This window comes from Trichechus manatus, unplaced genomic scaffold, assembly GCF_000243295.1.
Source record: "Trichechus manatus latirostris isolate Lorelei unplaced genomic scaffold, TriManLat1.0 scaffold00071, whole genome shotgun sequence".
Classification (NCBI taxonomy): domain Eukaryota; kingdom Metazoa; phylum Chordata; class Mammalia; order Sirenia; family Trichechidae; genus Trichechus; species Trichechus manatus.
In genome coordinates, this window is record NW_004444007.1 from 12,159,924 (window position 1) to 12,177,047 (window position 17,124).

At 38.9% G+C, this 17,124-nt stretch overlaps 1 protein-coding gene across 1 annotated transcript in view; it reads right to left on the reverse strand.

Annotated features, from left to right (window-relative positions):
* Window positions 1–14,031, reverse strand: part of CFI (complement factor I) — a 73,464-nt gene extending 59,433 nt beyond the window's left edge. Inside the window, exon 1 of the mRNA XM_023734801.1 lies at window positions 13,788–14,031. Within this exon, the coding sequence (XP_023590569.1) occupies window positions 13,788–13,844 (57 nt within the window). The 5' untranslated portion in view covers window positions 13,845–14,031. The remainder of the gene's footprint in view (window positions 1–13,787) is intronic.
* Window positions 14,032–17,124: the final 3,093 nt, after the last annotated feature.

Sequence of the window (17,124 nt, forward strand, 5' to 3'; positions counted from 1 at the left end):
CAACCTACAGACTGGGAAAAAATTTTTGGCTACGACATATCTGATCAGGGTCTAATCTCTAAAATCTACAAGATACTGCAAAACTTCAACAACAAAAAGAAAAATAACCCAGTTAAAAAATGGGCAAAGGATATGAACAGGCACTTCACCAAAGAAGACATTCAGGTGGCTACCAGATACATGAGGCAATGCTCATGATTATTAGCCATTAGAGAAATGCAAATGAAAACTACAATGAGATACCATCTCACCCCATCAAGGCTAGCATTAAGCCAAAAAACACAAAATAATAAATGCTGGAGAGGTTGTGGAGAGACTGGAACACTTATACACTGTTGGTGGGAATGTAAAATGGTACAACCACTTTGGAAATCGATTTGGCACTTCCTTAAAAATCTAGAAATAGACGTAACGTATGATCCAGCAATCCCACTCCTTGGAACATATCCTGAAGAAATAAGAGCCATCACACAAATAGATATGTGCACACCCATGTTCACAGCAGCACTGTTCACAATAGCAAAAAGATGGAAACAACCTAGGTGCTCATCAATGGATAAATGGATAAACGAATTATGATATATCCACACAATGGAATACTACACAACGATAAAGAACAATGATGTATCCACGAGACATCTCATAACATGGATTAATCTGGAAGGCATTAAGCTGAGTGAATTTAGTCAGTCGCAAAAGCATAAATATTGTATGAGACCACTATTAGAAGAACTCGATAAAAGGTTTAAACAGAAGAAAACATTCTTTGATGGTTACGAGGGTGGAGAGGGAGGGAGAGGGGAATTCACTAACTAGATAGTAGACAAGAATTATCTTAGGTGAAGGGAAGGACAACACACACTATAGGGGAAGTCAGCAGCACTGGATTAAACCAAAAGCTAAGGAGTTCCCTGAACGCAACCAAACACTTCAAGGGCCAGTGTAGCAGGGGCGGGGGTCTGGGACCATGGTTTCAGGGGACATCTAGGTCAATTGGCATAACAAAGTTTATTAAGAAAATGTTCTGCATTCCACTTTGGTGAGTGGCGCCTGGGGTCTTAAAAGCTAGTGAGCAGCCATCTAAGATGCATAAATTGGTCCCAACTTACCTGGAGCAAAGGAGAATGAAGACCACCAAAGACACAAGGAAAATATTAGCCCAAGAGAAAGAAAAGGGCCACATGAACCAGAGACTTCATCAGCCTGAGACCAGAAGAACTAGATGGTGCCTGGCTACCACCAATGACCGCCCTGACAGGGAACACAACAGAGTCCCTGATGGAGCAGGAGAAAAGTGGGATGCCGAACTCAAATTCTAGTAAAAAGACCAGACTTAATGGTCTGACTGAGACTGGAGGAACCATAGGAGACATGGCCCCTGGACTCTCTGTTAACCCAGAATTACAACCATTCCTGAAGCCCACTCTTCAAACAAAGAATAGACTGGACTATAAGACATAAAATGATACTCGTGAAGAGTGTGCTTCTTAGTTTAAGTAGGTACATGAGACTAAATGGGCAGCTACTGTCCAGAGGTGAGATGAAAAGGCAGAGAGGGTCAGGAGTGGGTTGAATGGACATGAGAAATCTGGGGTGGAAAGAAAGAGAGTGCTGTCACAGTATAGGGAAAGCAACTAGAGTCACAAATCAATGTATGTATAAATGTTTGTATGAGAGATTAACTTGAATTGTAAACCTTCACTTAAAGCACAACAATTAAAAAAAAAACACTGGCTAATAGAAAAAATCAAAGATGGAATCAAAAAATTCATAGACTCAAATAAGAATAAAGACACATCATACCAAAAGCTTTGGGACACAGCAAAGGGAGTGCTCAAAGGTCAATTTATAGCAATAGGTGCACACATTAAAAGAGAAGAAAGCGACAAAATCAAAAGATTAGTTATACAACTCAAACAAAGAAAGAGAACAGAAAAGGAGCTCACAACCACCAGAAGAAAGGGAATAATAAAAATCACAGCCAAAATAAATTAAATAGAGAATAGGAAAACAATAGAAAGAATCAACAAAACCAAAAGTTTGTTCTTTGAAAGGATCAACAAAATTGACAACCACTGGCCAAACTGACAAAAGAAAAACAGAAGAGGACTCAAATAACTCAAATAAGAAATGAAATGAGGGACATTACAACAGACCCAACTGAAAGTAAAAGGATCATAACAGAGTACTATGAAAAACCATACTCCAACAAATTTGAAAACCTAGAGGAAATGGACAAATTTCTAGAAATACACCATCTACCTAAACTAACACAAACTGAGATAAAAACTCTGAACTGACCCATAACAAGAGAAGAGATTGAAAAGGTAATCAAAAAAACTCCCAACAAAAAAAATCTCTGGCCCAGATGGCTTCACTAGAAAATTCTACCAAACATTCAGGGAAGAGCTTGCATCAACGCTACTCAAGCTATTTCAGAACACAGAAAAAGAAGGGATACGTCCAAATTCATTCTATGAAGTCAGCATAGCCCTGATACCAAAACCAGGCAAAGACACCACAAAAAAGAGAAAATTACAGACCAATATCTCTCATGAATACAGATGCAAAAATTCTCAACAAAATTATAGCCAATAGAATTGATCATCATATCAAAAAAATAATACACCTCGACCAAGTGAGATTCATACCAGGTATGCAAGGATGGTTCAACATTAGAAAACCAATCAACATAATCCACCACGTAAATAAAACACAAGGAAAGTATCACATGATCATCTTAATAGACACAGAAAAGGCATCTGATAAAGTCCAACACTCATTTTTTTATTATTATTTTTTATTGTGCTTTACGTGAAAGTTTACAGCTCAAGTTAATTTCTCATACAAAAATTTATACACACATTGTTTATGTGACCCTAACTACTATCGTTATAACGTGACAGCACATTCTCCCTTTCCACCTCGGATTTCCCATGCCCAGTCAACCAGCTCCTATCCCTGTCTGCCTTCTCATCTCGCCTCCGGATAGGAGCTGCCCATTTAGTCTTGAACTAAGAAGCACACTCTTCACGGGTATCATTTTTATGTCTTATAGCCCAGTCTAGTCTTTGTCTGAAGAGTTGGCTTTGTGAATGGTTTTAGTTCTGGGTTAACAGAGAGTCTGAGGGCCATGTCTTCTGGGGTTCCTTTAGTCTCAGTCAGACCATTAAGTCTGATCTTTTTACGTGAATTTGAGTTCCGCACCCCACTATTCTCCTGCTCCAACAGGGACTCTCTGTTGTGTTCCCTGTCAGGGCGGTCATTGGTGGTAGCTGGGTGCCATCTAGTTGTGGTCTCAAGCTGATGGAGTCTCTAGTTTATGTGGCCCTTTTTGTCTCTTGGGCTAATATTTTCCTTGTGTCTTTGGTTTTCTTCATTCTCATTTACTCCAGGTGGGCTGGGACCAACTGAAGCATCTTAGATGGCCGCTTGCTAGCTTTTAAGACCCCAGACACCATTCACCAAAGTGAGGCACAGAACATTTTCTTAATAAACTTTTCCAACACTCATTCTTGATAAAAACTCTCAATAAAAAAAGTGTACAATGGAAATTACTCAACATAATAAAGGGCATCTATACGAAACCAACAGTCAACATCATTTTTAAAGGAAAGAGACTGAAAACATTACCCCTGAGAACAGGCACAAGACAAGGATGCTCTTTATCACCACTCCTATTTAACATTGTGCTGGAAGTCCTAACTAGAGCAATAAGGCAGGATAAAGAAATAAAGGGCAGCCAAATAGGTAAGGAAGAAATAAACTATGCCTATTTGCAGATGATATGATACTATACGTAGAGAACCTGAAGGACTCAGCAAGAAAACTACTGGAACTAGTAGAAAGATTCAGCAGAGTAGCAGGATACAAGCAAAACATACAAAAATCAGTTATAATCTTATACACCAATAAAGAGAACTACGAAGACGGATTCAGGAAAGCAATAACATTTATGATAGCCCTTAAAAAATAAAATACTTAGGAATAAATCTAACCAGGGACGTAAAAGACCTACACAAAGAAAACTACAAAATACTACTGCAAGAAACCAGAAGAGACCTACATAAATGGAAAAGCATACCATGCTCATGAATAGGTAGACTTAACATTGTGAAAATGTCAACTCTACCTAAAGCAATCTACAAATATAATACAATCTCGATCCAAAAACCAACAGCAGTCTTTAATAAGATGAAAAAAAAAATAATTAACTCTCAGATATAGTCATCTAGTGCTGCTATAACAGAAATACCACAAGTGAATGGCTTTAACAAAGAGAAATTTATTTCTTCACAGTAAAGTAGGGTAAAAGTCCAAATTCAAGATGTCAGCTCCAGGGGAAGCCTTTCTCTCTCTGTAGGCCTTCTTATCAATCTTCCCCTGGACTAGGAACTTCTTCGCTCAGGGATCCCGGGTCCAAAGGACCCGCTCTGCTCCCAGCACTGCTTTCTTGGTGGTATGAGGTCCCCCGTCTCTCTGCTCAATTCTCTCTTTTATATCTCAAGAGATTGCCTCAAGACACAATCCAATCTTAATGTAGATTGAGTCCTGCCTCACTAACACAACTTCTGCCCAACCTCCCCTATTAACATCATATAGGCAAGATTTACAACATAAAGGAAAATCACACAATACTGGGAATCATGGCCCAGCCAAATTGATACACACATTTTTGGGGGACATAATTCAATCCATGACACATAGAAAGGAAAGTGACCCTGGTAAGTAACGCACTATTGAAGAAAACAAAGTAGGAGGACTCGCACTACCTGACCTCAGAACCTACTATACAGCTAAAGTAGTCAAAACAGCCTGGTACTGGTACAATGACAGACACATTGACCAATGGAAGAGAATTGAGAACCCAGATGTAAATTCATCCACCTACAGTCACCTGATCTTCGACAAAGGCCCAAATTCCATTAAATGGGGAAAATAGTCTTTTTAACAAATGGTGCTGGCAAAAGTGGATGTCCATCTGTAAAAAAAATGAAACAGGTCTCATACCTCACACCATATACAAAAACCAATTCAAAATGTATCAAAGACCTAAATATAAAACCAAAACCTATAAAGATCATAGAAGAAAAAATAGGGTCAATGCTGGAAGCCCTAACACAGGGCATAAATAGTATACTAACCATAAATAACAGTACATAAACACCAGAAAATAAGCTAGATACCTGGGATCTTCTAAATATTAAACACTTATGCTCATTAAAAGACTTCACCAAAAGAGTAGAAAAAGAGAACCTACAGACTGGGGAAAAAATTTTGGCTACAACATGTCTGACAAGGGTCTAATCTCTAAAATCTATGGGAACATCCAACAGCTCTACAACAAAAAAGACAAATAAGCCAATTAAAAAATGGGCAAAAGATATAACAGACACTTCACCAAGGAAGACATTCAGGTGGTGTCTTAGTCATCTAGTGCTGCTATAACAGAATTACCACAAGTGGATGGCTTTAACAAAGAGAAATTTATTCTCTCATAGTCTAGTAGGCTACAAGTCCAAATTCAGGGAGTCAGCTCCAGGGGAATACTTTCTCTGTTGGCTCTGGAGGAAGGTCCGTATCATTAATCCTCCCCTGGTTTGAGAGCATCTCAGTGCAGGAACCTCAGGTCCAAAGGACGCGCTCTGCTCCTGGTGCTGCTTTCTTGGTGGTATGAGGTCCCCCAACTCTCCGCTCACTTCCCTTTCCTTTTATTTCTTGTAAGGTAAAAGGTGGTGCAGGCCATACCTCAGGGAAACTCCCTTTACGTTGAATTAGGGATGTGACTTTAGTAAGGGTGTTACAATTCCACCCTAATCCTCTTTAACATAATCTAATCTTGCCTCATTAACCACAAGCAGAGATCAGGATTTACAACACATAGGAAAATCACAATCACAAAATGAAGAACAACCACACAATACTGGGAATCATGACCTAACCAAATTGACACGTATTTTGTGGGGACACAATTCAATCCATGACAGGCAGCTAACAGACACATGAGGAAATGCTCACGAACATTAGCCATTAGAGAAATGCAAATCAAAACTACAATGAGATACCATCTCACCCCAACATTACTGGCATGAATCAAAAAAACAGAAAATAACAAATGTTGGAGGGGCTGTGGGGTGCTTGGAACTCTTACGCACTGCTGGTGGGAATGTAAAATGGTACAACCATTTTGGAAAACAATATGGCACTTCCTTAAAAAGCTAGAAATAGAAATACCATATGATCCAGCAGTCCCACTCCTAGGAATATATCCTAAAGAACTAAGAGCCATCACAGGAATAGAAATATACACACCCATGTTCATTGCAGCATTATTCACAATAGCAAAAAGACAGAAACAACCTAAATGCCCATCAACAGATGAATGGATAAACAACCTCTGGTACACACACACAATGGAATACTACGCAACATTAAAGAACAACGATGAATCTTCAAAACATCTCACAACTTGGATGAATCTGGCAGGCATTATGCAGGCTGAAATAAGTCAGTCAGAAAAGGACAAATACTGTATGAGACCACTATTATAAAAACTCATGAAAAGGTTTACACACAGAAAGAAATAATCTTTGATGGTTACTAAGGAGGGGAAGGGTAGGGAGGGAAAAACACTAACTAGACAATAGATAAAACCAAAAACCAAATCCTCGTTGCCGTCAAGTCGATTCCAACTCCTAGCAACCTTATAGGACAGAGCAGAATTGCCCCATAGGGTTTCCAAGGAGCACCTGGTGGATTCGAACTGCCGACCTTTTGGTTAGCAGCCGTAGCTCTTAACCACTATTGTCTGTTTCCCAGACAATAGATAAGTGGTAACTTTGGTGAAGGGTAAGACAGTACACAGTAGTGGGGAAGTCAGCAGAACTTGACCAAGGCAAGGTCATCGAAGCTTTATAGACACGTTTAAACTCCCTGAGGGACTGAATTCCTGGGCTGAGGGCTGGGGACCATGGTCTCAGGGGACACCTAGCTCAGTTGGCATAACATAGTTTATAAAGAAAATGTTCTACATCCTACTTTGGTGAGTAGCATCTGGGATCTTAAAAGCTTGTGAGCAGCCATCTAAGATACTCCACTGGTCCCACCCCGTGTGGAGCAAGGTACAAGACTTACTGGTCTGACAGAGACTGGAGAAACCCTGAGAGTATAGTCCCCAGACACGCTTTTGACTCAGTACTGAAGTCACTTCTGAGGTTCACCCTTCAGCCAAAGATTAGACAGGCCCATAAAACAAAACAAGACTAAATGGGCTCACCAGCCCAGGGGCAAGGAAGAGAAGGAAGGAGAGGGCAGGAAAACTGGTAACGGGGAGCCCAAGGTAGAGAAGGGGAGAGTGTTGACATGTAGTGGTGTTGGCGACCAATGTCACAAAACAATTTGGGTATTAATTATTTAATGAGAAACTAATTTGCTCTGTAAACCTACATCTAAAGAGCAAAAAATAAATAAATAAGTAAATAAATAAATAAATCCACTGGCTTCAACTCTCCCAAGTTAAAAAAAAAAAAAAAAAATCTCATAGACCATCACACAACACTGGGAATCACAGACCAGCCAAGTTGACACACATAATTTTTGGGGGATACAATTCAATCCACAACAAGGTCTTACTTGCATGCCTTGCCGTGACTACCCTGCAATAAACTAAATGAGTTTATGCATGACAAACCTGAGCATTTCTTTATTTTAAGACAACATCCTCCAGGACATCATTCTGGGTTCTTTCTTTTTATCTCCAGATTTTCATCTTCCCTATACTTCCCTGGGAATCCCAGGTGGCACAAAGGTTAAACACTTGACTGCTAACTGGAAGGTTGGCAGTTCACATCCACCCAGAGGCTCCTTGGAAACAAGGCCTGGCAATCTGCTTTGGAAAGGTCACAGTCTTGAAAACCCCATGGAGTACACTTCTACTCTGCACGTATGGGGTCTCCATGAGTCAGAATCAACTCTACTGTCACTGTTTTGGTTTTTAGTATACTTCCCTGGTCCTTTAGGGTCATCTAATACAATTATATACTGTAATTGAAAGGAACAAAACTGATCTTGAATCATACAAAGAATAAAACAAAGAAAATTTATCTGAGTTGTGGTCTGGCATCAAGAACAGAAAATATTAAGATTATATACAAATTATTCTTGATTTCTTTTCTCAGATATAGAGATCCCAATTTTTATTTTGTAAATTATACTTGTGCACTTCCAAATGTTCCCAAACTTGAGATAAGCAGATGGAAGAAAATATGAAACATGAAATGCTAATAATGATCAACAGTGGTTACATTTGCCTGTGTGGTATATGCACCAATCTGCTGTCAATGCACGGGGTTTACACTTTTGTCAAACTACCAATGGACTTGTTTTCTTTTTTAGTACTATCTTTGTTAGTATCACAGAAAATTTCATATCATAAAGACAAATTTTTCCACTCTTTTTGTGTCCTGGGGAAATTCAGATTAAATTTTCTGTGTCTTATAATTTTGGTGGTGTCAATTCCCACTGATAAGCTAGGATAGGCTTTTTATTTATTTATTTATTTAAGGGGGGTTACAGAGGAGAAGGAAAGCACCTTAGAAATGGTCTGTTTTCATTTTGTTTGTTATTTTGTGTAGAATTGAATAGAGTATTTCGTTTCTTAGGGTTCTTTAAATTTTCTTTTTATCTATAGTTATTTCACTTTTGTCGTTACTTATTTTTGGATTTATATATATATTTTCTTTATTACATGTGCTAATAATTTGCCCTATTTTACTAACTTTTGCCAAAACATTAACTCTTGAATTTATTAGCTATACAACTTTTCTGTTTTGTACTTAATTAATATCTGTTTTTATCTTTAGCAATGCCTTTTTTGCGCTTTTTTAAAGCTTATGTTATAGATCATGCTATAGATCTTTTCCTAACTTCTTGTGTTGGATACTTCATTTATTTTCATTCTTTCTTGCTAATAATATATTAATTTAGGTCTATAAAATTTTTTAGTTGTGCTTTAGGTGAAAGTTTACAGAGCAAATTAGTTTCTCATTCAATAGTTTGTATATAAAGTGTTTCACGACCTTAGTTTCATTCTCCGCAATGCGTCTGCACTCTTCCCATTTCTGCCCTGGGTTCCCCATTTTCTTTTGCCCTGATTATCTACCCTTTCCTGCCTTTTCATCTTATAATTGATTGTTCTAGGGAGTATTTTCCTCTTGGGTGTTATTGTTTATCTTACGTGCCTATTGTTTGGCTGGGAGGGAGTTATAAATTTTTAAACTGTATCTCATAGCTTCTGATATGTAACACTTTCATTATTGTTTCTAAATAGTCTGCAGTTTTGTTTTTTTTTTAAATCTGTAATTCAATAATTTGTTTTAGAAGTCTTTAACTTTCCAAGTTAGGTAATTTTATTTCTGGGTTTATTATATTGAGATCAGAGAACATTGCCTGTTCTGTTTCTACTTTGTTTCATTTATCTCTTGTTCTTGCTTAATGCTTTTTGCCCTGAATTTTTACTTTGTCCAATATTAAATCATAAATCCTACTCGACTTTGTTTTGTAATTACCTGATACATTTTTGTTCGCTTATTTACTTTTGTATTTTCAATTACTTTGTTTTATCTGGGTACCATGTGGAAGTTTGCCTAGTGAGCCAGCTGAAATTACCCCTTGTTTTTAATAAATGGGAAAGTCCTTTCATATTTTTAATGACAGATATATTTGGTTATATATTATGTATATTATTATATATTATATATGTGATGTATAATATGTCATGTTATGTTAAGTTATGCTCACTCCTTTTACAGCATTTTTGTTTGTTTTAATCATCCACTATGTGGCCTGTTTTCTCTGCTTTTCGAAACTATTTTTGTGTCCTTGTAAAGATTTTAAGAATTGTTTCTATGTTATAACCATTTATCTAATGCACATAATTCTGTTTATTTAGTCTTTATTAATTCCCTAACATAAGCAATTCAGAATTTGCAATATCCAGTTCTTCCCCCCTTGATCCACCACCAATTATAATATATTGCAGTGTTTACTTTTTTATTTCTAAGTATCCTTAGCTTGTGCCTTTGGGCCTTCAAGAATGCTTACATAGCTATTACATCATTTATTAGCTTTAACTGATCTCATCTGATTCCCTGCTATTAAAAAAAGTGAGATAATCAAAGTACTTAGACTATTGAACACGTTCTGTTCCTCTTCCCCTCCCAACTTTTGTTAGTTATGCCATTTCCATGTCGTCGGAAGTAATAATATTTACGCTTCATTCTACACCACAATTCCCATGTTGTGCAAGTCGTACTCCCCCACTGGGCCAAATGGAATCAGTACTCATCTTAACTCCTTCCTTTTTTTATATTTTTTTAATCAATGTAAAAAGATACACAACACTTTTGCCACTTGAACGTTTTTCACGTGTTACCCGTCTTTTTGTCTCTGTTTCTTCTTTCATATTACAGTTAGTTGAAGTTTGTCCTCTAGAAGTTTCGTCAAGAAGGACTCATAAGAACAATATTCCCTGATGGTCAAAAATCCTTTGCTGGTTCCTTTCTTATTGTTATTCATTTCAGTTGAAATGAAGTGGGTAGTTCCTGGACCAACTGTTTGCAGGGAGTTTGCGTGAGGGAGAGTTTAGGACTATGTTCCAGGATCTTGGGAATTTTCAGTTTTGTGAGTAAAATCTTTTAGACTTTACTTCTTTCCAGTCAACACAAGCGTTACTATTGGGATGCTTACACAGCAGAGACTCTCTCTTCCCTGCTGCCTCATCAACAGATTGTTCCTGCAGATGTGGCTTGTCTGTGTGAGTCCCTGTTTGTGGCCGTCTTCCTTGTTCTTGAGACTTATGAAAAACAGGGTCCTGTAAAGCTCCTGCTTATCTGGTCACTCTATTGTCATTTCTACAAACAAGAGATTGTTGGTTTCATACTTACACATTGGCCGCTTACTTGGAGAAGTGTATCATGCCAGCTTTTTTTCTGAGATTGGCAGCTACGGGTGGTTTCTTTTTGTTGTTCCTGGACCTGCTTTCGCTTTCCTGAAAACCTCATGGTTTTGAGGTCTAGATATCTCATAGACTTAAAAGTAGAGTTTGTGTTTTTATTTATTGTTCTTTCTGTTGCGTTTGGATAATTTCCAAAAGAAAAAGAAAACAATGACTATTATTATTTTACAAATTAGAAGACCTGTGTTCTTTTTGATTGTAGTAAAAATGTCTTCAGAGAAAAGTCGACAGTGGTTCTAGTCCCACAACTGCCACTAACTAGCTCGGTGATCTTGGAAGAGACACTTGACTTCTCTGGGCCTCAGTGTCTTCTGAGAAGATGGTGTTGGGCTCAGATTAAACTCTAAATTCCTTTAAGGTTCGGTACTGTATGGCCTACTGTCATAACCTGAAAATATTTTTGTCATGGACATTATAACGATATTTTCTAGCATTTTTCTGAGAAATTTATGCAACATAAAAAAATGGAAACAAGGAACATCAATTCTATTTTTATGACTCTAAATTTTCTTCCAGTCTTGATTCATATACATAGATGCCTAGATATGATCAATTTGTAATGTTCTTTTGTGTGCATACTATTTTGTGTTCTTTTTTCACTTGACAATATTTTACATACAAGTTTTGATGCCTCAATAATATTTACATAAGAATTTTTTTAAATTGCTATATAGCAATCCATTATGTTGATATACCATAATTTGCTAAGTCCTTTCCCTACTTTAGCCCTGGTTGTGTGGTAGTTAAGACCTATGGCTGCTAACCAAAAGGTCGGCAGTTTTAATCCACCAGGTACTCCATGGAAACCCTGTGGGGTAGTTCTACTCTCTCCTGTATGGTTGCTGTGAGTTGGAATCGACTTGACGGCAACGAGTTTGGTTTTTCCCTACTTTGAGCATTTAGATTTTATGTGTTCTGGAAAATTATAGAAATGCCGCTGTTTAAATCTGTGAACACATATATCTATATTTTTTCCTTTAAGTTTATGAAATAGAATTGTTGGGAAAGGCAGTCACCAATGGGCACTTATGGTTTTGCCTGGCGTGAACAACTTTGAGGTAAGAGGTAGCATTCTGATGCTAGACAAAGAGCAGGCTTGCTTCTGCTTAATACAGAAGCGGTAGGCCCCAGCTCAGGGTTCTTCTGTAACTCAACTCACCGCACATGCAGGCACCTGTCATGGGCACTAGGTGTCGCCCCTGTGGAACTTGCAGAGCACGGGAAACCTATGAAGTGAACTTTAAGCTCTGGCTACTGATTTTGCCATGAGCAATAAACTCGTTTGTCTTTGACCCAGTGATTATGTGTATTCTGCCATCGTCCATGAAACTGTGATAGGCTAGCTTAATAGCTTGTAAGTAGGGCAAAAATCTCAAACCATGCACAGTTTTTGACAAGAATCATCTGACTAGTAGGTCTTAATCTTTTTATAGTTCTTGCTACATTTAGTAAGACTGTCCAGAAAAATGAAATCTATTTACAGCACCAATAGTTTTTTTCTACTCAAATAGTTATGTGGAGGTGTCTTAGTTGATTTAATTTTTATTTTTTTAATTACTAGTGAGGCTGAACATTCTTCCGCAGGATGACTTATTATTTACATCAACTCAAATTTATATTCATTCTTATATTTTAAATACTTTAATGATCTCCTGTGACCATTTGATATCTTATGTATTTGAATCAAATTTTTACACTTTAGATTTTCACCAGTATTATTTATCAAACAAATATTTCAATTTGTTGCTTTTTATTTATGTACAATACAAATGTTCTCAATTTCTCTTGCCTCCAGTGTAATCCTTTTCTTTAGGATTTAAATATAACTGACTTAAATCCCAATACTACTTGTAACGGGAGACTTGACTTCATTTCCAATATCTCTGGGGACTGATGGTATGGAGGGAAGGCTTTAAACACAAAAGTAGACAATCAGCATTAAGTAGTGAAAACGTCTTAGACATTTTTAACCTTGATAGATAATCCTCCAACCTGGCTACAACTTAACATTTCAGTTTTAACTTTCACAGTTGCCCATGAAGCCTCCAATCCAAGCAAATGGATTTTTTCATCTGAAGGAGCCTGGAGTTCTGCTGCCTTCCTGCTGTAGCACTTGCTGCTTTTTCTGGCTGGAAAGACTGGAAAGTATTTCCTCTTTCTCTCCACTGATCAAATCTAATCTAAGACGTAAAGGTCCAAATCAAATCCCACTTGGTCCGTAAACTCTTCCTGATCTCACAGCATGAAGTGATTTGTGCTCTTCTCAAAGTCTTTGGCACATGATATTTGTGCCATTTTTGGCAATTCAATGTATGCTGTCTTATGAAGTCTCTTCTTTTGTGTTTTCAAATATTGTTTAAATCTTGCTTACTATTTCACCATTGGCATATTTGTATCATCTCTCTATAACTATACTAAAAGACTGTTGAAGGAAGAGATCCATCTTATTATTTACCTGGCACTATACCTTGCATATAGTGGGAGCTTGGAAAATGTTTATTGATTTCGTTTGGTTGCTGTAAATTATAGATCGATATTAATAAAATTCTTGTTCAGTTCAATATCTATGCACAGATATAAGCATAGGAAAGCAGCTATTTTCTTAAAACTGTCTTATTAAGATACTAACAAAATATTTGTTACTGACTATATAGTGCCACTATTGGTAAATGAACAACGTAATATTTAAGCCAAAATCATATCTTTCAGTTTTCAATAATTTTTGTTTGAAAAAACTACTTAAAATGGTTTGCATAAAGATTGAATTACTTACCTTACAAAAACTTAAGTAGCAGCACAAAAATAACAGAGCAACACGAATAAGCTTCATGCTGGAGATAGTCAGGGTCGGTGCCTCTGTTGATGACTATCTCTACACCAGGAATTCTTGTGAAATTTAATTTTTAACCTCTGAAAAAATATTTAAAAAGACTAAACCTCCTAAAGAGATTTGCACTTTTGAAAGTTCAAAGAATTTGGCAAAAATCCAGAGTTTTACCGTAACTGAAACAAAAAAACGGCCCTCCCAGTAAATAGGCAACCAATAGGAACTGTGTTTCCTCCAGACAAGGCTGATCTCCCCCCCTTGTTACTGAGTGGTGCTGCAATTCTGCTTTTCAGTGAAAACAGAAGTTACATTGGAAGCAGATTTCTTATGTTTCTTGGTACAATAAAATCATAATTTTTTTTTCTTAAGATTGAAGACCATGTGGCATTAAGAAGAGAATTCCATCAGTTAAAGGGTATACTAAATAAACTGAAAACGCTCAGAAAACAGCTCCTTTCCATAGGTTGGTCATGCTGTGATTGAATGATATTCTCTGTGCACAGAAAAGTTTTTTCAGACAAGTATTTTTGTCCTGGAGTCCTTGGCTGGGTGCTAAACGAAAGTTGGAGTTTCAAGTTCACCCAGAGGTACCTCGGAAGAAAGTCCTAGCAATCTGCTTCCAAAAAATCAGGCATTCAAAATCCTATGGGACACAGTTCTACTTGGGCACGCATGGGGTCGCCATGAATTAGAATTGACTCAATGGCAACTGGTTTGGTTTGTTTTTGGCATTTTTGTCCCAGTACCAACCGTACTGTCGGATTTGTTTGTACTTGTGAAGTAAATTTGTGACAGCAGAAATAGTTAGTTTGGGTTCTCCTGAAGCAGACATGAGACAGAGTTTGGTGCAAGATGTTTATTAGGGATAAACACCTGTGAAAGGATGGGAGAGGAAGCGGAAGTGAGCAGAGCAAGAAGTGGAACCGTGGAGCAGGTTTGCCAAAGCCTTGGCCAGCCTGGTAGCAGCGCTGGAGTGAGTGTTGCCTGTCAGAGTGTCCCTGGGTCAGGCCAAAATGGCTTGGCTGTCATAGCCTGAGTTGCTCAGTCACCTGATACGGGCTGCCCCAGGAAAGGCATGACCTTGGGTGAGGTGATTCTCTGTAGCTGAGGCAGACCCTGCAGGATCTGACAACTGTTTGCTGTTAGGAGAAGGGATCTGCTGACCACACTTTACAAAGCTAGGCAGCAAACCTTCCTTGGGGCGGGGGGTGGGGGGTGTCTGGGAAACTCATCTCTGTGTCTTTTAGAGTCCACTGCTTACACTTTTAAGATCTGCTTCTCCAAATATGTTCAAAAGTGGCTCCTTCAAAATTCTGGTGGGCCTCTCTTCCTGATGGAAAACTTGGAAGAAAGAGCTAGAGAAAAATTACAGCCCCTGCTCCTGCAGTTGACCTTGGGGCTGTAGTTGATACTCATCCTCTGCTTCCTCCTTATCCATTCTAGATTCCCTTCACCATGAGCTACCACCTCAGCTGGTCTCAGTGGCTTACCTGACGGCATGACTCAGAACGTCTTTCAGAAGTGGTCTGAGCTCCTGTTTCTGTCCCTTTACTGTCACTTAGAGGCACCCAAGTAGATAATCTGGGCTCTATATATAGTCCTCTGTGGCCCCACTGTATTACAGCAGCCCTGTTTCCTATGAGTGATCAGGGCTGGTTACTCTTGCCAAGATGGTGAATTCTCTTCATCCCTGCTGGTCCTGTGTGCATCAGGCAGCAGCTTTAGCTTATAATTCAATGAGATTCTTGTTGTGTCCCCTAGTGAAAGTATGCTTCCTTTGGGGGTCAAGACCTCTAACCCTGCAGGACCCATAGTTATGGGGACACGAAGCACAAAGCACTCAGCTGGGCATTGGGAATGATGGTAAATGTGGTCATTCCTTCCTCTATCCCTTGGTTCTCAGGCCCATGTAGTCTTCCTATTGGGGATAAAATGCCATATGAAAGTCTTTGATTCAACGCATATACTGCTTCCTGGAGGAGAGCACCCCATCCTTACAGAGTATTGCCTTTAACTAGTGCCTTAGCTCTGCGTTAAATAGGGCATGGCAATGCTCTATCAGGCAGACAGCTTCTGGGTGGTGCAGTATATGAGAGGACCAATGGATGCCCACTCTGCCTCTCCTGTACTGTGAAGTGAGTCCCCTGGTCTGGCAGGATGTTAAGCATTCTATAATCCTTTGGATCATGGCACCAGCTGAGACCCTGCGGGCAGGAAAGTCATACCCACATGTAGAATATATAGCTATTAATATAGAATGAACCACTGACACTTCTAAGACCTGAGGGACCAAATGTAGTCAACTTGCCACCAAGTGGCTAGTTGGTCCTCTTGATGAACTGTGCCATGTTGGGGGCTCGGCATTGGTCTCTGTTGCTGTCAGTTTGGCAATGACAATAGCTAAATAAGCTCTGGGCCTCATGTGTACCTTCATCTCTGCTGCCATGGCCACTTCACTTTTGTGCCCCTTGTGCCAGCACTGGAGTGGCGGATGGCTGAGACTGGCTGATATCAACTGGCTGAGTCACTCTGTTGGTTATTTAGTGACTCTTCGGTCGTGGATGCTCTCTGGAAGGCATTAACATGTGATACAAAGATTTTATACTTCATACTCCCTCCACATGCCTCTAGCCTAGACCTTCTTGTCTTGGTCTCCAATCTGTTTCTTTCTAGGTCCTGACCAAGCAGCCAGGCCACTTAGTATTGCCATAATTCCATATATATAGTCTAACCTTGGGCCATTTCTCTTTCCACTCCCAGTGGATGATCAAGTGTACCACCTGAAGCTCTGCTTGTTGGGAGGACTTTCCCTCACCACAGTCTTCCAAAACCTCCCTCAAGTGTGGCTGTAATACAGCTGCTATCTATTTTTGGCTTGCACCTAAGTACTGAATCAATCCATCTGTGAGCCAAATGCAAGCTTTTCTTTCCTCCTTCAACTGGTCGTACCAGCTTCCCCATAGAGCCATAGCTGTGAGCTGAGGAGGGGCACAGGTGTAACAGTTATGAATACCAGCTATCTGCATACGCAGCTTGCTTGTGCCCTCTGGTCCTGGTTGTGCTTGATTCTGGATGTAACACTTACGTTATTATTGTTGTTAGGTGATGTTGAGTCAGTTCCTACTCATAGGGACCCTATGTACAACAGAACGAAACGCTGCACAATCCTGTGCCATGTTCACAATCATTGTTATACTTGAGCCCATTGTTGCAGCCACTGTGTCAATCCATCTCATTGAGGGTCTTCCTCTTTTTCACTGACCCTCTACTTTACCAAGCATGA